The sequence below is a fragment of the Drosophila teissieri genome, chromosome 3R (genome assembly GCF_016746235.2).
Source record: "Drosophila teissieri strain GT53w chromosome 3R, Prin_Dtei_1.1, whole genome shotgun sequence".
Lineage (NCBI taxonomy): Eukaryota > Metazoa > Arthropoda > Insecta > Diptera > Drosophilidae > Drosophila > Drosophila teissieri.
In genome coordinates, this window is record NC_053032.1 from 7135493 (window position 1) to 7155553 (window position 20061).

A 20061-nucleotide genomic window follows, 5' to 3' on the forward strand; every position below is an offset into this window, starting at 1 on the left:
TATCTCGCCACTCAGCCGAGCCACTTGAGTTATTTTCCAGGTCGCGAAGGTAATGGTAATGGTAATAGAGTTGAGTATTGGGCCCAGATGAAGACGCTAAACGGAATCCGAAGACAAAGACGCCGGCAATTCATCTCGAGCAGCGCAAGAGTAGGCAACAGCGGTAGACTTTTTCGTTTAATTAGCTGCAGAGCGCCAGAGCAGCGGGCCTACAACTTTACAACCGTTTTAGAGGGTTTTGGCATTAACTTTTATTTGCAATTTCTGGCTGTTGAAATGGCACACGTACAGCGTCTTAAATTGTCAGATGACGTCGTTTTTAATCACGTCGAAAATTGCGCTAAATCATTTTCTAATTGCCTCCTCTTGGCAGTGGCTCACAGCGGCCGGAGTTCTCTAATGAGTTCGCACATTTGCACGGTGTGTCTGCCTAACTTCCAAGCTGTTTGCCATATCTACTGTGCATACCAACCAGACACCACGTACGCACATGTGTTAATATAAAGATGGAAATAACCAGAAATCAGTTTTTTCATGGGCTCCGGGTCGAGTTACTTTTCGAGTTATTAGATAGCGGGCGTAGATAAATTATTTATTTTTTTCTGATTAGGTATCATTTACCATTGGTTATAAAGTTTATATTAAAATTAGTTCAATGTTACAGGTTTAATATAGTCCTTTCATTTAGTTTGTACGTTTAAAATATCCGAATGTTCGAAATCAGTTTGTAATTAGGTATATTTAAAATTGACTTAAAAAACGAAGTCATAAATTCCAAACATTTCCAAAGCCAATTTAAATATTCCCCTATAACACCATCTCTGGAAATATTTTACACCGCATCCACACTCCGGCTTGGCCAAGTTGACCACCTCCATTGCAAGCCATGTCCGCTCTGTGTGAGCCGTGTTTGCATATTCGTGCTGCAGGCTGTGTGCTAATTATGCCGAAATATGGGGGATTTCATGGCTTGAGGATGCTCGGATTTTCCGGCTTAGAGAAGACGTCTATGAGTGCTCGACCATAGTGGCTCTTGTCACGACTGGGCGTCCATTGTTGCTGCTGCCCAAGCTGTTTGCCATATCTACTGTGCATACCAACCAGACACCACGTACGCACATGTGTTAATATAAAGATGTCGATAGTCATGTAGATATTCCAAACATTTCCAAAGCAATTTAAATATTCCTATAACACCATCTCTGGAAATATTTTACACCGCATCCACACTCCGGCTTGGCCAAGTTGACCACCTCCATTGCAAGCCATGTCCGCTCTGTGTGAGCCGTGTTTGCATATTCGTGCTGCAGGCTGTGTGCTAATTATGCCGAAATATGGGGGATTTCATGGCTTGAGGATGCTCGGATTTTCCGGCTTAGAGAAGACGTCTATGAGTGCTCGACCATAGTGGCTCTTGTCACGACTGGGCGTCCATTGTTGCTGCTGCCAATATGGCTGGGATGTAAATGCCTGAATGGGCCATTAGCTTCCAATTAGTTATTGTTAATTTGTCGTTTGGTCCTTGCAGGCGGATCCTGTGGTGGTGTTGCACCTCGGCAGTTGTCCTTCGAACTCTGTGTGGGTTTAAGATATGAATTTCGAAGACGTTGTATTAATTACGGCTGCCATGTGTTGGTTTCTGGTTTGGGTATTAAATAGTTTTGTAATGGGTTTTCTTATGAATTTTGATTAGTTTGTTGGTTGGGAGTGGACGATTTTAATTGATTTCCAGTTTCAATCATATAGGTCATTTGAAAGTTAATGTGCAATATCTAAGCTAAGTTGAAAGATGAAAACACCATAATAATAATAATTGCAATAATAAAAAAGGTAATACTTATATTTAACGATCGGGATAGTAATTGCAACTATAAGTGTAATCACTGATATTTCTATTTGATTTTAAAAACGTGGCCGACTAGAATGATTTCCCATCGTCATCCGAATGTTGATCTTAATGATGCGTTGTTCCAAACCAAGTAGCTAACTCTTTCCTCTGGCAGTAGCAGTCCGTTTTTCCTTGCAATCTGCGTGGCTTTTCCGCCTAAATTGCTGCACTTGCGGACTTGTTTTGTCAACCCTCGCGGACCACAGGCTTCGACAGCGCGCTGTAGCAGCAGTACATACAATTCGTGTTTATTTTGGTACGCGCGTGGCAAGTGCAGCGCGTAAATGTGGCATGCCCCTCATCGGCGGGCACGTATATGTACATATCCCCCACGGGCACAGCGGAAAGCCGGAGCCATCAAACGCCCGGGAAGTGGAGTCAGTGCTGGGGGCCAAAGGGTTGTGCACTTGTTGTCATCATCATCATCTCCACCATGCTCATCCACAGCCACATCATCCGGCGAAATAGCAACATCAGTAGCAGTGCACACGGAGAGAAATCTGCAACCAAATAATTGAAAGAGTATTATCAGAGTATTATGAAATAATGTAGATTTCATCAAACATAACTTTTCTATTGCACAGTAATATTTCATTTCGTAATTTTTAGATTTGTAGACTTGGCGCTTAGATATTAATTTATAGCGAACCACTTGTAAGTACAATTAAATATTGAGGCAGAGAAGTATAAGAAAGTGTAATCATCTTCTTTCTGTGCATAATGGGAAATTGCATAAATAACAGGGTGTACTCCAAAGTTGCACTGGTTGACTGAGCATGATGACGTTGATTATGTTTCGGAGGCAACAACTGTTGTCTCCTCGTCCGCGAAAAACAAATCCCCACTAAAAGACCCCTGGTATTGCCAGGAGCACTTCTGATTGAAAGAGGTCTTACTTGTAGTGCTTCCAGCGCGATTGATGTGTGCAGCCGCAATCTAAATGCAAAACAATGTATGTGCATTTATTGTGATTTTCAGAACTTCTTCACCCCGGAAAACCCTTTCAGATATTTTAAAATATTGCGTTGCTCTTTTGCATGCACCACGGAAGAACATTGTGTTTTGCAAACCATGAGGACTAAAATGTGCGAATATTTTAGAAAAAATCCAAGCCCCGTACCTACTTGTCTACCCAGTTGTTCACCAAGTCGACTTCTGCTCGTTGAAAAATTGCGTTTTAATTAAAAACGCTCAAGTGCACTTAAGTGTGCGCTTTCTCAGCCACGTCAACAATCAGACAGGCAGCCATTTCCCACCCACTCCCACTTACAATGCCAACAACACCAGCAGCCAGCAGCAGCAAAAACAATATGAGCAACAACAATGGCAGAGGGACCAGGAAAAGGCACAACAACAATTAAGCCGACAATAGTCCCGAAGTGTAAAAAAGCACAAAAGACAACAAGCAGTGCAGAAATAAAGCAGAATAAGAATATATATAAATCGGAGCGAAGTCGAATATCAGACTTACTACTTGCAGCAATGCAGGGCATTGCAGATATTCAAATAGGTAAAAATATAATATAATATCTCATTTATGTGATACCTAGAATACATTTCTGCAGTGCGCTTCGATGTAGAAGATATAGAAGTATAATATAGGAATAGAATGATTATTGTTAGTGTGGACAGATGCAAGCGTTTATGTACAAATACAAAGTTTTTAAAAATTGTAACCTTCTTTTATACATATGCCAAGATTGTGGCTTAAAGAAACTTCAATGGAAAACTTACTGGAGGTTGTTGCTGTGTTGTATTCTTGCCTTTGCTTTTCATTGGACTCATAAAAGACTCTTGCTCTACTCGACATTATTACAAGTTTATTTGACCATTTTTTGCCCTTAACATTTTAAATTCTCCATTTCATATGTTTTCTCCTCAGATACCAAACACCATTTTATTCCTCGAACGGTTTTGCTATATACGTTGTTAAGTCCGTCTTTTTCCATCAGTAGAGTGTCCCAATCAACATATGTATTACAGTTACATATGTATTACCAAAGTTAATACGCAACGAGATCACGTAAGGGTATATCGAGCTGCATTGTAAATAAGCAGGGAAATTTATACCATTTTGCGCCGATTTACACAGGTACCTGGAAGAGAAGACACCGCGCCCTGTTTACACTCAGTTCCTCAGTGCCGTGCAGCAAATGAGGAAACCTTCGGTTGAACTGCTACTTTGCCTGAGCTTCCCGAGCTGCCTGAGTTTCCCCCTTTGACAACGTGAAAGATGGGGAGATGCGCTTCCTTTGAGGCTTCTTCAGGGGAGTAACTGCAATTGCAAGTGGGTCTGATAAGCTGCTCGGTGTGCCTGCAGGAAACAGGATATGACATATTTATAATGCGAAACAGATGCGCACATTTCGGCCGGAGCTGCGATGCCTCCCTTTTCGATATCACGAATTAATTTCATGCCATTTTCATAATGTGCCCCACTGCAGCTGCCTTTGTCGTAATTATGAAATAATCAGAGTCCTTTCGGGAATAAATTCATCATAAATATTCAACCAAAAAGGTGCAAGCCGAGATGGTCGCGAAATTTGCATTGCAAAATGTATAATAATCACAAGAGTCCGAGCCAGAAAAAGAGGTAACAATAATAAATGGCTAATTGAATGCAAATGACAAAGACATCTCGATTAATTCATTTTTGAACAGGCAGGGTCCTTGTGAAATAATATTTCAATGCAAAAAGAGCTCTGAAAAACTAGCTCAAAACGAAATTAATAAACTGTCCAGTGAAGTGGAAAAATAATCCGAAAGGCAAATTAATTAGGTTGGCTTAAATTAATGCGAAAGCCAATACCAAAAACCTTTTCTAGATATATTTACATTTATATATATTTAACTTAAATTGCTATCTATCGCGTTTAATGTCGCTTTCTGAACGGCCAAGAGAGCGCGATGAAAGGCATTATTTAATCCCCTTCTAGTTGCAAGTTGGGCGGAATCTCGGATGCCATTTGCATGGAAAGACCGACCACTGACCAGCACTTTAATGGAAACTGACCCAAAATGAGATGGGCAGCGAAGGGACAGGGATCTGGGACTTGAGCTAAATGACACACACGCAAGCAGCCACGCGTTAACAAAAAGTGTCGCAACTTTTCCACTTCTCGTGAGTTGTTATACCCGTTACTCGTAGAGTAAAAGCAAAGACATTAGAATAATAATTATTATAATGTCTTTGGTAAAAGGGTATACTAGATTCGTTGAAAAGTATGTAACAGGCAGAAGGAAGTGTTTCCGACCATATAAAGTATATATATTCTTGATCAGGATCAGTAGCCGAGTCGATCTGGCCATGTCCGTCTGTCCGTCCGTCTGTCCGTCCGTCCGTATGAACGTCGAGATCTCAGGAACTACAAAAGCTAGAAAGTTTAGATTAAGCATACAGACTCCAGGGACATAGACGCAGCGCAAGTTTGTCGATTCATGTTGCCACGCCCACTCTAACGCCCACAAACCGCCTAAAGCTGCCACGTCCACACTTTTGAAAAATGTTTCGATATTTTTTCATTTTTGTATTAGTCTTGTAAATTTCTATCGATTTGCCAAAAAACTTTTTGCCACGCCCACTCTAACGCCCACAAAACCGCCAAAAACTGTATGTGCTGAGGACTCTCCTTCGCACTTCGAATAGCTGAGTAACGGGTATCAGATAGTCGGGGAACTCGACTATAGCGTTCTCTTTTGTTTTTCAGTTTGAGTCCCCTGGTTTTTATAAATGCATAAAAGTGGGCGGGCGACGAACGTCACTTGCTGTCTGCCGAAAAAAGGAAACTAGAGGAAAACTCGTTTCATTTGCTTACTGGAAAAACTTTCATGCCGCCGCCGCATCGACATTAACAACACTTAAAATGCCTGCGGCGTTTTTCCTTTAATACAAGTGACAGTCCGAAGTGCGGTCGTTCAGGGTTTTTCTTTTTTTTGCCACCTTCCACGGCTCACCACTTGAAGAGTGGACTCTGCTTTGGGCCCCATTTTTCAGAGGACTTGGTCCGTTTTGATTTAGTCAACGTTTAGTTTCCTTTTTTGTGGATTTTGTTTACTTGGTGCTTATTTACACCTCTTTTCGGGATAGCTCGAGGGCGACCATCGTAAACGAGTGTCATTTAGTTTCAGTTGAGTGAAAGACAGATTTTAAATGAAAGCGTCTCTAGAGAGATTTAAATGCAAACGAATGAATTGACTGCCTGATTCATTTGCATATGCACAGGGGACCTTAAACACACAGACCACAACAAAGAGCCTAGTCTGTTAACGCTTTAGCTAAGTTTAGTTAAATTTCCGTAAGCCTAGCTGAGCTAAAAATCAATAGCCTATTTTACGCCAAATTTACTGCCCTAAAGCCCATGAGGCAGTTCTGGTTGCCGTTGGCTGTGTTTTCTGCTCAATTGGGTTTGGACCACTTCAATTTGAGTTGTTGGCTCGTTCCGCTGCAGAGAAATTCCCCCTGATTAGCGGAAAGTTCAGGCAAGTTTACGGACCGGAATTCCAGCCAAAATGAAGCGAGGGAGAATAAGTTTGCAATAATTCAACTTGCCTGTTTTCTTGCTTAAAAAAATGGTTGAATATATCGTTTTCTGTTAAACCCGTTACTCGTCAAGGAAGGGGTATACTAGATTCGTTGAAAAGTATATCACAGTTACAAAAAAAAGCTTTTCCGACATAAAGTATATATGTACATTCTTGGCCACTTCCGTCTGTTTGTCCGTCCGTATGAACTTCGGGATCTCAGGAACTATAAAAGCTAGGTAAAAATACTGTTAGCATTAAAGAACCTTCCTCAATTGCTCATCATTTTTGTGTGTGTACCTCTACTTCTTTTTGTATTTGTGCATAAGTGTATATAAGTGCATTTCTTGGGGCATTTCTCGAGCAATTTTTGTCTAATTTATTTGCACTTCACTTTGCGCTGGCAGCCTCAAGTCAAATACTTAACCACTTTAATTCCGTTTAGAGACGGTTTCTCTATCTCAGTTCCTTCGCTTTATTTTCGGTAAACACTTCCTCTTTATGGCAACCTAAAAGCACCCAACTGCATTCATAATTTCCCGACTTAAGGCATATAATTAGCAGCAAATAAGTTGACTTGACCTGGTGCACTTCCGAATTAAATCATCCGCTGTGGCTTTTCCTTTATGGGAATGCCTTCAGTCATATCTGCTGCAACTTTTCCTGATTTTGGTCAGTAAAGAAAAACGCTCTTTTCGTCTTTACTTTTGTGTTTCTCCAACTTAACCATTGCCGACTTAATTAGAGTTGGCTTTCATTTGGCACCGTTGCCTCTTCCTTCACAGTTTCCCCCGATTTTTTTTGTGCTCCACGGCCTTCGTTTAACTCGGTGTAATGTGGCCGCCATATGGCCAGAACCGGGACCCAATTGCAGTGGCAGCGGCAAAACACAATTACGTTCGCACTCGCTTTTTGTGTCATTTTGCTTTTCTAATTTCAGCTCTATTCTTTCAGTTATCCTTTTGCCTGCGCCATGGCCAACTTTCGTTTTTCACTTGATTGCGACGGTCTAATTTTTTCTTATCTAGGGGTAAAACTGGGCGTGTCTCTTGGCAGAATTATGCACCACGAAATGCAATTATGTAAATGTCCTTGTCGTTGGAATCGAAGTTAATTAGATTGCAAATTGCTAGTCATTCGGCCCCAGATCCCTGACCCTGTCCCAATGTGGCAAAAAGGATTGTGACTGGGAATTTAGCAAGCAATCGGACGGTTTTTAAAAATGGTAGCCCTTTATGAGCTAAAATGAGCTTAGTTATTAAAAGCGAAGCTAAAGCCAAAAAGTTTCAAAGACAACGAGGATATATGCTGTTTTATTAAACATCGGAAGCTGGCTTTTAGTTGGCAATATCAAGGCAACTGACAAAGTTTCCAACGCAGTAAAGGGACATATGCGACCATTGCTCAGTGTTCTTTCTACTGCATGTACATACATATATAAGACAAAAAGGGCCGAATTAGGCCACTATATTATACAGCTGTCAAAGGAACATTCGTAAAAAGGGAAACATCATTTTACTGATTTATATTTTTTGTTTAAATATGTATATCCTTACTGTATGTAAGTAAGAAATACAAGTCAGACTTAATAAGTGTTTATTACAAAAGAATAGAATCTTTATCTAGATCATTTTTATTTTGTATTTGAGAAGAACAGGACAGGACTTAAGAAAAAATTATTGGAATAATTACAGCCATCGTTTCCATTTTTATTAAATTTGTAAGCAAACTGCACTTATTTGTTTATGCAATCCATTTGGCACCTGGATGAAAACCATGAATATAAAAACTAAATATATAAAAGAATAAAATAACTGCATTTATTGAGAAATATAATAAGCAAGAATAATACAAAATCTTAAGGATGAAAGATGTATTTTTCGATAAACTAACAGCCTGCAAACGAAACTTGTTCAAATATAAACAAAGGGGCCAGAAAAATTGTTCTTGAAATTGTTATCTCCATTCAGAGATGAACGCTGTAGTCAATTTCCTCCACTTTCAGAAACCTTTTGCTCAGCTAATGGGAAGAGTTAAATTTTAAGATTGTTAGCCGTATCTATAGAAATTGTCACAAAATGGGTTACAGTGGGCGTTGCCAAACATGTCTGGCATAACGATAGAAAAATGCATGGCACATATTAAATTGAATACAAATCGGTGGAGTGACAACGTTCAGAAGTAACGTCTGCATCCATTGTCTTAACTACATAGCTTTCATGGTTCCCGCGCCAGATCGTCCTGGTCAGTGATCCCGATCGAGAACAAATTGTGTACTTTGAAGGTACGAAACGTTAGCTTCTACCTGTTAGATACTTTGCAGCGAATCTAGAATTCCCTATTTACTGTTCAAGTAACGGGCATAAATGGAGTTTTTTTTTCAGATTTGTATAATCTTGCTTCATAGAAATTTGTATGGCTTGCTTTATTTCTCTTAGGATGTTTCGAATGAGTGTATGCCGCCGCATTGACGTCGAATGTGGTTATTTTTAAATGCCCTGCTGACGTTCCCAATGGTGCTTCTTTGGTGTGCGTGCTTTCGAGTACTGCGTCTCGGGCATGGGGCTTCGATTTTAATTAACTTGCAATTAAACAAAATTTATTGGCGCACTTTGATGGTCGTAAATTAGCTACTCGAGTTACTTCGAAAATGTCAGCCTGGTAAATTCAATTTCCCCCAAAAAGCGTTTTAGGTGTGTGGCCAAAGAAAAAGAAAGCCGGGCGTAAAGCTCTACGAAGCTGTCAGCCTTTTTTTTTTATTCTTCTTTGCACACACTGAAATGGGCTTGAAAGGTAACATGCTGAAAAAGGTGATGTGAGGTATATGGGTTGTTGCCACAATGGATACCTATTTAGAATTTATTTAGCAATAGTCAAATCAAGAGGTGAAAACTAATGGATGCCCTTAAAATTAATTTAGCAGTCAGTATTTAGCCAACTACAAAATATCTAAGACGAATAAAATTCTATTCAAGAAATGAGAACATTTTGGAACATTCATTACCTTTTCCCTTTGAGGGGTTTTCATACGAGTTGTAGTCTTAGCCTCGTTAAAAAAGAAGAAAATCTTCTTTGGGAGTCCTCTTACCCATGAACGCATCTACAATAGATCACTAATGGTATTTCTCTTAGTCCTGAGAGTTAAACTTTGCCTAGTTTGCAAAAAAACCTTTAAAAGGCGGCTCCTTCAATCCCCTTTAATATCCTGCCTTTGTGTAGTGCCTTTCCAAATTGACGATGAAGTGAAGGCGCAATGAAGAAGTCAAACAAGTCACTTAGCTACTGCGATGCAAAACCCCTTGGCAAATAGAAGTAGACCTACGTCGTAGTTTAGCTTTGTCTCTATGGGCGCAGTTTTTGCATTTTCTTCACTTCTTGATTTAGGACTTTAACTTGGCGCCCGCCTGTGCACTTAGACTTAGAAATAGATTTGTGGCAAGAAGTCTTTTATAGGAGAAGGAGGAACATCTTTTCACCCGACACCCAAAAATGTCGATTTACATATGCTTAAAGAGGATGTTGTGGAAATTTCACCAAGTGAGATATAGTTATGACCAGGAAATTTTAGAAAATTAAAGGTATCAGCAGTCGGTAAAAATTCGTAGCTTCCGCTATTTTCGCTAGCAATTGGCTAATTTTGTATATGGTAATTAATTAGGCAATGGGGGAAGTCCACGTGATATGTGCAGGGTACTGAAACGAGAGTGCTTAAGACATAAATAATATTTACAAAACTCTGAGAGAAACGGTTAAGAGTGCCTTACAAATCAGGAATTTAATAATGCGTTAGATAACCTGAGGCGCGTTTCAAGAACTCTTATAATTAGCTTTTCCTAATGAAAAAATTGTTGTATACAAAATCGAATATATATGCGTACAGAAGATTATTCGCGAGTTTCCCGGTACAAAAACTAAATACTCAGAACTAAGAGAAGATCGTGTCAAAGAGAAAAGATCTCGAAAATGCTCAGATATTCTTCCGCCGGAATAGTCCCCAAACAGTTGCATTTTGAACGAGGATCGTGTCGGATGTTGATCGCTCCGTGTTTTTCGGATCTTCAGGGGGAATTCTTGTGCAAAGCCAAAAGGCAGTGAAATAAATCTTGTATGTGATCCAAAAATAACGCCAGAAAATATCTGCAAAAGGGGGACAAAAACAGAGCGCGTGCCAAGTGCACGAGTGAAAATGTTTACGCGCAGAAGAGGCTCCAAAGTTAATCAGTTCGAAGAAGTAAAGTCGTCGCACAGTGATTTATTTTAGGTGTGGTGCAGTCGTTAGTGAATGAAAAATAATCGAAAAGTTTTCGATTTATTTGTGCATGACAGACATGAAAGTGACAAACGAAAACATAGTCCTTGCCAAAATCGTTTTGCGCATTTTTCGGGCAGATCAAAGATAAAACAAATCAAGCGCAAATTGGTAATGCAAAAATGTTCAATTTTACAACGCGCATAATTATCGGCAATGCAATGGCAAATGCAAATAGCTCGTGAAAATATATTTTCGAACGAAATAAGTTTGTCCTCATATACGAAATACCACGGCTATTTGGGTTAATTAAGAATCGAACCGAAGCGATGAAAATTATGCAAAATAATAAATACAAGAAATGCGGAAAAATGTTACGCGTTTTCCGTTCGTTGTTCGAGTAAATCAAGTGAAATAACTTCATGTGGAGCTCGTAAAATATCCCCCTATAAGAAATGCGAAAGTGCGAGACAGAGGAAATATTCTGATGTTCAGTGATGTGTGACGTTAGTAAACATTTCAGCTTATGTATAAGCAACGTCAATAATAGCAAACAAATATAATCCGTATATTTTTGCAGATTATCCGCTAATACAAATTTTGAGGTGTTTATTAGATTTGAGTTCGGGTGCTCCCAATTGCAAATAAGCTTTTTGGGCTTTAAACACAAGGCTCATACAAGTTTACTCGAACTGTGTTAAATGCAAACAAAATCCCTTTTCATTGCACAAAACAATTGTGTAAACAAATTTAACTAAATTGCTTGTGTTTCGAGTAACCGAATTATTTAAAAATAAACATTACACTTAGTTGGCGCGATAGTTCGCCACGAACACCGCCCACCGCCCACTTGTGTGTTTTGGCGAGGGAGACCAAAAATAAATCGCATAATTCGAAATAGTTCGGCACGATCTTCTGCATTTGGCTTGGGGTTTGTTGAACTTTTTGCCGCGGATTTGCATTGCCAGCTTCCAAATTTGTTTTCTGCAAGTCGGCTAAAATTGGTTTCGACTAATTTGTTGTTGCCGCTCATACTTTATAGTTCCCATTTCATTTGGCGCGTCAAAAGTGACAGCTTTCAATGCGTCGACATTTCTGTGCTAATTATGCAAATTTCGCCTGCGTCCGTCAGCGTACAACGTTGTACAATGTTGTTTTTCCGGAGGTTAAGGGTGCTTAACTCATGGGACCCCGGCTACGTGGCCCTTCTGCCATCATTTGCATCACAAAAGCGCTGGAGCAACTCTCGCCGGGATTGTTCACCGCTGGTGGAATATAATTTATGACAGTGTCACAGCTGTTCGGAAACTATGTCGAGGTGGTGCGACATTGACTATGCGGTCATACGCCTTTCGCTCCAATTTGAAGTTATTCGAGCAGACAGCACACTTCAATTGACCCACAAATTGCTGCCTTTTGCCGTCCAAATGCCGAATCAGCGGCTAAGAGACTTTAACAGAGCACGAAAAGCATTCCGCGAATTGTTTTGACCGGGCCAAGTGGACCGGCGGAAAATAAGTGACTTCGCGACAGAGTAATCCAAATCAAATCAAATCGCTTTGCCCAAGCTCCAATTGCAATTTTCCTCTCTCGCTGATTTTCCCATTTTGCCAGCTTGTTTCCATTCGGCGCGTTTCCTTTTGCCAGCTGCCAACTGGCAAGTTTGTCTTGTGATTTCTCTTTTATTTTAGAGAATTCCTCTATTTATTTATCTTTGCCTTTGGTGACGACATTTCGAGGAGTGCACGGACAATGCAGCGAAATTCCGTGAATATTTTCTCTCATTCGTTTTTATTTTTAAGCACTTGCTGTTTATTTTGAACGCTGTGCGTTTTGTGTAAATTTGCATTGCCACTGTGTTCTATCCTCCGTCTCTATTTATTTTTTATTACTTCCATTTCTACAGGCGAGTATGGCTGGCTCCTGCAGTTTTGGCTTTCGTTTTTCGAAATTTGCATTTAATGGCCACCGACAGCTGTCTTAATTTACTTTCACTTAGTGGAACGCTAAACCCACAGATTGCCAAGAAAACATCACAGAAATAGCATTGATTTCTATTTCGTTTGCTTCTAAAAATACTATACAAAATGCTATAGCGAGCTGGTCCAAAAAAAACATTCGCTTATGTCGACTCAATTAGCTCGCGATCGAATTGGTCAACTGCCTTCAGCAAACTCCCTTTTTTCCGTCCGCAATGGTACCTTGACATGTATTTATTCCGGAGAAACAAACACTGGGGCACTAAAAAATCGGACGTTAATAGGCAAGCCTTCTATAATTCCGATAGGAATACCATTCGAATCGCAACAAACTTTTACATAAAAGGAATTTCTTCTAAATTTATAGCTGCACCTAGTGAATTAACGTGTATTTTTTTTATTAAAATGTAGTATAAAGTATATATTAAAATATAGATAACAATACATCGGCGCTCAAAAGAGCGTTTACTTCTCGTCTAGTGCCTTTTCCTTCAATATTTTTGAACATTTTTATTTTTCCTCGTTCTACTTAGTTGGTTGTTATTGTGGAAAATGCTTTTAGAGTGTCGGTGCGTTGCTATTATTTTGATATATACTTACGAATACACAAAGAGTCCCCACCCTCTGTCACACATTTTAGGTACGCACACACATGTGCCGCCCATGTGCCTCCCCCTCCCTACACCACTGCGCTTTTCTTAGCACGCTCGTAAAAAAACATTTAAATTCCATAGCGTTTTTAGATTTTGCGTTTGTTTTACTTTTATAGCGAAATTAGCTCACTTCGCTGGCGTGTCGACATAAATCGAGATGGAAAGAAACAGAGGAACCTAATTGAATTTTCATTGGTATTTCTGCTTTTATGATTAATCGTCATGGGAAATCTTTCGCTGAACTGGCTTTTCCATTCCATTTACTCTGAATGCTCTTTGTTTACGTTACGCAAATGTGAAACTACACGGCACTAAATTCTGAAAAGCATTCGGAGCTCGTTTTCCACATGTCAGGATTCTTGAAAGACGGACGTTTGTTCGACGCCTCGTATTTGTATACAAATTTTGATTTCATGGCAACTCTTATCACATTTATGACAAAAGCGTAGGAACTTGCTTTTGTTTCATTTCCGTTCACTCCGATTGAAACGATTTGACAAAGTCCAAAGTCTTAAGGCATTCATAGATAATGGGCCACTATAAATAAATGAACTTTACCATTCCCGTTCCATGGATGAGTCCTAAAATAATATTTGAAATTTCGAAAATGAACAGCCCATCGATTTTCTGACACACAAGAGATGGCATGTCAATTGGAAAATGCAGAGCCACTGAGAAGTGAGCTATGACTCAATCAGAATGGCCTCTCTTCCCAATTTAGCTTGGATATTTAATAATTTCCCCTTTTTAAAAAAACTTTAAGTGAGCAACAAATGTAATACCTAAACGTAAGAAACTGAAATTAAAAAAATAATGGAATTGTCGAGCTGCTTCAACTTACTTAATGTTTCTCACCAACATTCTTGGTGTTTTTCTTTTCGCTTACAAAAAAGGACGAAACTTTTGTTGCAAATGAAATTAAATACAGAAAGGAGCTGGACAAAGGAGCAGGCTAAATACAGCGAGTAAATAAACTGTCGAAACTATTAAAGGCGCTCAAAGAAAATCCATGTAAATACAGCGTCCAGAAAATGTGAGCAATTTGGTTTCACGCAACAAAGAAGGAAAACAGCAAGCAGTTGGGGAAAAAGAACAATTAACCAAACAGGAAAAGCAAGCACGAGCGGAATGTAAAAAGTTTGGACCGAGTGGGCAGTGTAAGACCGAAATTAATATCAAAATATCACAAAGGCAGCAGGAAAGTCCAGGTCCCGAAGGCGGAGAACAAAGCCATGAAGTTTCGTTTGGCAGCATTTTGGCTATTTCTGCTGACAGTTGGCGGCAATCACAAGCTATTCAGCCACGTTCCCCCAATGGGCGTGGCAGCCGAAAAGCAGCCGTTGCACAAAGGAAATGAGCTGGAAAACGCTATGAAATTGCGTGAAACCCCAAAGCAATCGCGGGTTATCGGGGACATCACGACGACAATTCAGCCGGACTCGGATCCGGGACGATCAATTGGCCATCAGACGGTGCGACGTGCCAAGGCCCCGCCGCCCAGCTTGGAGCTGCATTTCAGGCAGAGTCTGAACAAGCTTTTCGCCGGTGATGAAACTAACCACGTCAACCAAACCAATGCCACTGGCAACACCACGGTCGCAGTTTTGGCCACCGATGAAGGCCGCGGCGAACACGAGCCAACAACCACTCATCACCCGGAAAGGCGACACGTGGTCCCCGATAAGCTGCAGTACACCCAGGAGATCCAGGTGAAGCAGGGCCGGCTCATGGGCATCACACGTCGCTTCCAGGTGACCAGCGGACTGCGCCAGGTGGACCAGTTCCTGGGGCTTCCCTACGCGGAGGCGCCCACCGGAAACCGCCGCTTCATGCCACCGGGTGAGTGTAGAAAAAATTCCTTATAGTCTTTAATTATACCCGTTACTCGTAGAGTAAAAGGGTATTCTAGATTCGTTGAAAAGTATGTAACATGCAGAAGGAAGCGTTTCCGACCATATAAAGTATATATTCTTGATCAGGATCAATAGCCGAGACGATCTGGCCATGTCCGTCTGTCCGTCCGTCTGTCCGTATGAACGTCGAGATCTCAGAAACTACAAAAGCTAGAAAGTTGAGATTATGCATACAGACTCCAGGGACATAGACGCAGCGCAAGTTTGTCGATTCATGTTGCCACGCCCACTCTAACGCCCACAAACCGCCTAAAACGGACGCGTCCACACTTTTGAAAAAGGTTTTGATATTTTTCCATTTTTGTATTAGTCTTGTAAATTTCTATCGATTTGCCAAAAAACTTTTTGCCACGCCCACTCTCACACTTTCGAAAAATGTTTTGATATTTTTTCTTTTTTGTATTAGACTTGTAACTTTCTATCGATTTGCCGAAAAACTTTTTGCCACGCCCACTCTAACGCCTACAAGCCGCCAAAAACTGTCAGTGTTAAAGACTATCCTTCGCACTTCCACTAGCTGAGTAACGGGTATCAGATAGTCGGGGAACTCGACTATAGCGTTCATTCTTGTTTTATTTGGAAACAAGAGATTTCTACATATCTTGTATGTTAAGTCACTTTGAACTAGATCAGTTTCGGCGGTTCTCAGTATTCGGCGGTTTTTTACACACAAACTATAAATTTAAAGCGAGTCAGGATGCTCATTTTGACATTGATTGCAAAACGTTTATTTTCAATATTCTATGTGTGTGAAAAATGATTTCTGCAATTTATGTGCATACACCAAGTCGTCAAACAGGATCACACTTTTTAAAGTGCTATACATAATTCAATAACAATTAGTACAGATGATTGAAATGGGCAATATTCCTAATATAAATAGCGGTTTCCTTTCTTTGACCGAACCTGCTGGCTGGGAGTACAACCATTTTAATTCCACTTGCCCGACCCGCCGTAGGCACGCAGGACTATTTGTGACCGCAAATATGATGGCAAATTGCCACTTTGCAGCACCAACAGGCAAACCCGAAAACCTCAAAATCCCCAAAAACCCCAGAACCCAAATAGGAGTTCTTCGGAAGGAGCGAGCACTCCTCGAACAACCGACCATGCCAGAACATCCGGTTGGTCCTGGAAACGCTGCTGGGGCACTTAGAATTTAGCCTGCAATTTAAGCAATTATCGTTGAAGCAGGCCCGGCATTAGGCTTTCAGGACTTGACATGTGCCCTCTCTAACACCGATCTGGCAGGATGTTGGTTCTGAAAGCACGTCCCTGTGTGTGTGGGCTTCCTGTCTCGGATGGCTATTATTATTGCAGCTTGTTTTTACAAGGATTGCAATGTAAGTCCCAGCCGTCCCCTCCTCTTCGCTCTTTTATTTTGCCATATGCTGGGCGATTATGTTTCGGACTTTGTACATGAATATTTTGCTTGTTTAATTAAGAGTGAAAATTTCTGGTATTATACATATATATAGTTAAAGTTGTTTTTCCAAACATGAGCTACGACACCCGTGCCAACTTGTCTGTGAGATTTGAGGCCGCCAAGCTGCCAACACTTCACCCAACTTCGGGCCTGCATCCCGCTGTTCTGGGCATAAACAGGCCGCAGCTTCAATTGTTGCCACCACAACTTCCTCCTTTTCACTTGGTCCTCCGGTTTCACTTGCTATGCACCAAGAATATCATTTATTTCACATGGCAAAGACATTGGTGACTTAACATGTGATTTTATTATCTACCACTCAAATCTTTGGGTAAATAAGTAGACATTGGGCCTTCATTAGAATCATAAAATTAAATCAATAAAACTAGCGCCATCTTATTGAATATAATACGAAGACGGAACTAAACTCTGAAGCTGGTAAATTAGTAAAAAAAAGCTGAAGGCCTAACAATCGAAGATTATGTTTTCAGTGTAGGCCGCGTTACAGGCCTTGGTCCTCCCAATTGCATTACGTGAAGACAATAAATTAACACGCCCCGGAGGCTGTCGAAAGTGTTGGCCGCGATTTGCGTGTCAGATGGCAGATGGGCTGCTGCTGTAGTAGTTTCCAGTTGCAGTTTCCAGAGGCAGTTTTCAGCATTCAGCATTCAGCTTTCAGTTTCCAGTTTGCACTTCGCCGTTTGTCGCGCTGAGTTTATTGAGCACTTCAGCGACGTGCACTCAATCCGAGAGGACAGCAGCGCCACACAGCAGCAACATATATGTAGTTGCACCGCAGCAACATCAACAGCAGCGGCAACAACAGGAGCCGGAGACGGGCGGCGAGGAGGTATTTGTCAGGGGAAGTTGTTGTGAGTGTGCCATGGCAAACAGGCTGTCGCTGATACAACTTGCCTTGAAATTCGCCCCGCAAATATAAGCCAATGCAAATATGCTCACGCTGCGTATGCGTAATGTGTAGAGAGCCTGTCAAAGCAGAGGACATTCAAACTCGTATGCAAACAGAGTCCTGTGCGTTTGTATGATAGATTTTGTTTGTGCGCGACAACCAAACAAATACACATCGTTTTCGATTCAGCTCTTCGTTTTCCATTTCGGCCACATCTTTCAGGAGCCTTTTCCTTTTGCCTGTTGCGAAATTTATTAATAACAAAATGCAAATAATGCTCACATCCGCATATTGAATCCGCGTTCGGAGGTTGCTCTTTTCGTCGCATTTTTATGAGCTCAATAAAGCGACGAAATGAAATTTGTCCGTTTCGAATGTGTCAAAGTGTAAATGTTGCTTATTTTTTCTGGGTCGCCGAGCCAGTAACGAAGTTGGAATTGGCATTGATTTTCTACCCTTTTTAAAGATTATAAATGTTGTAGCTGAATCGATGATTTTTGAAGTCGTAATATTATTTAAACATGATTGGGATAATTAATCAAAAATGGGTTTTGATAAGTGGTTTCAAAGTCCTTATATTGCTTTCTAAAAATGTCTATCACATTTTTTTATACCCCTTACTTGTTGCGTAAGGGGGGAATACTAGATTTGCTGAAAAGTATGTAACAGGTAGAAGAAAGCGTTTTCGATCATCTAATATATATATAATTTTGATTAGTATCTGTCCGTCAGTCTGTCCGTAAAAAAACCAGACTAGTTCGAATCCGACTTATATTTTAAAGTGTTAAGATAAGTTAATAATAAAAAACACATACTATTTTACAAAGTGTAATTTGCAAAGATGTGTCTGTGCAGTTATTGCGTTATATGGACAAATTTCAATTAGTAACAAAAATAATATGATTTGCGATGACGATTTATGTTTTCATGTTTTAAAATGATAGTATTTGTTTACCTTATAAAATGGTGCATATATTTATTGCAATCATTTTTGTGCATGTATATTTGTCTGACCTAAATCAATTGTCGCAGCCATAAGATAAGCTAATATCTTTATTTAATTGGTTCGAACATATAGTAATGTTTTCAGTGCTAGCTGTGGTTGCTATTGAAGCCACTTGATTTTCGTGAGCCACGGCATTTGCATATCGATCGCTTCTAAATAACCGCAAAACAATCTGATGCCGTAACAATGCGGTGTCAAAATTTGTAAGCGATTTGCCAATTCTCCACCGAGATGGATTGCCCTTAGCTGCTCTTGCTTGTCCCCCAGCATCCCCTAAACCGCAGGAATTTGGATTTGGATCGGAAGCAGAGACCAGAGACCAGAATCCGAACTAACTTGACCAAATCGTGGTTGTCCACTCACCGACGATTCTCCGCATCTGCGAGCACGGTTTGACGTTAACTGCAACACCAAAGCGTAACCGCAGTCAACTTGGCCACGAATCGGATCCAGACAGGACCAAATACGGAGCACCGAGGGTCCTTTGGTCTCCGATGGCACTTGTGTGCAGGATGTGCGAGCTCTGTGGTGTGAAGGCAGTGTCTGTGTTTGCTTGTTTATGGCGTTTTCAAGTGCCTGTTGACCGTGTTACATAAATACGGAATTGACTTTTTGGCCACAGCGTTTCGCAAGCAATCGAATGACTGTGAAACAGAGAGGAGAAAAAGCGAAATGTGTTTGGCCAATATGGGTTAGGATGTCATTCGGTATGCCCTCTTTGTCAGTTCTCTGTTGGGGGATATTGAATTCTTAACGTTAAAGATTTGTGTAACGTTCGCTAAAAATGTAATTCGTAAAGTCGTTGTGAAAAGCTTCTACGTTTCCTGAAGAAAATAAAAATACTGTTTTAATTAATATCAAAGTCTAAGAAAGAATTTTCGATTCGTCGAAACGAGTTTCATTGTATCCATGCAAGCAAAGGATGGAACTCTAAAAGTAATATATTTCGATTTACACTGGCTTAAATGCTTGCAATACTGTAATTCGTAAACTATGATCTACTAATAGAAGAACTTGGTAATGTGATTTTTGCTATTCTCTATGGTTTTAGGTGCCCCACTGCCCTGGCAGGGCTTGAAGATAGCGCGGCATCTTCCGCCCGTGTGTCCGCAGAAGTTGCCTGACCTTTCGCCCCTCGGCAGTGAAAATATGTCCCGGGCTCGTCACAAACACCTGAGTCGCCTGCTTCCTTACTTGCGGACGGAGAGCGAGGACTGCTTGTATCTCAATCTGTATGTGCCACATGAAGGTAGGTCCACCATATGATGTACTGATAAAATGTAATTAATGTGCCTTTACATTGTGCTTAACTTCAGGTAGCTTATCATGTTAATATGCAGTTCTATTTAATTTGTATTTAATCTTATTGGATAACTTTTTAATCTTTTTGTGCAAATTACCGTCCTTACGCCCGTTACTCGATTTGTTGTTGTTTGTGGTTGGGTTTTTGTTGTTGTTTTTGTTGATAAAATATGTAGTCACAAAAACTGTTCAAAAGTCCCTATTCTTCAGAAGC

The 20061-nt window shown here is 40.5% G+C and overlaps 1 protein-coding gene across 4 annotated transcripts in view; it reads left to right on the top strand.

The window, feature by feature from the left end:
• The first annotated feature begins 10423 nt into the window (after positions 1 to 10423).
• The window catches only part of LOC122621588, a 39252-nt gene continuing 29614 nt past the window's right edge, over positions 10424 to 20061 (top strand). The window contains exons 1-4 of one of the 4 annotated variants that reach the window (XM_043799502.1): positions 10430 to 11164; positions 13906 to 14078; positions 14184 to 15129; positions 19597 to 19794. In XM_043799502.1, coding sequence (XP_043655437.1) covers positions 14523 to 15129; positions 19597 to 19794 — 805 coding nt within the window. In that variant the 5' untranslated portion in view covers positions 10430 to 11164; positions 13906 to 14078; positions 14184 to 14522. Of the gene's footprint in view, positions 11165 to 13905; positions 14079 to 14183; positions 15130 to 19596; positions 19795 to 20061 lie in introns of all 4 variants that reach the window. The other 3 variants (XM_043799504.1, XM_043799503.1, XM_043799505.1) reach the window with 3 other exon arrangements.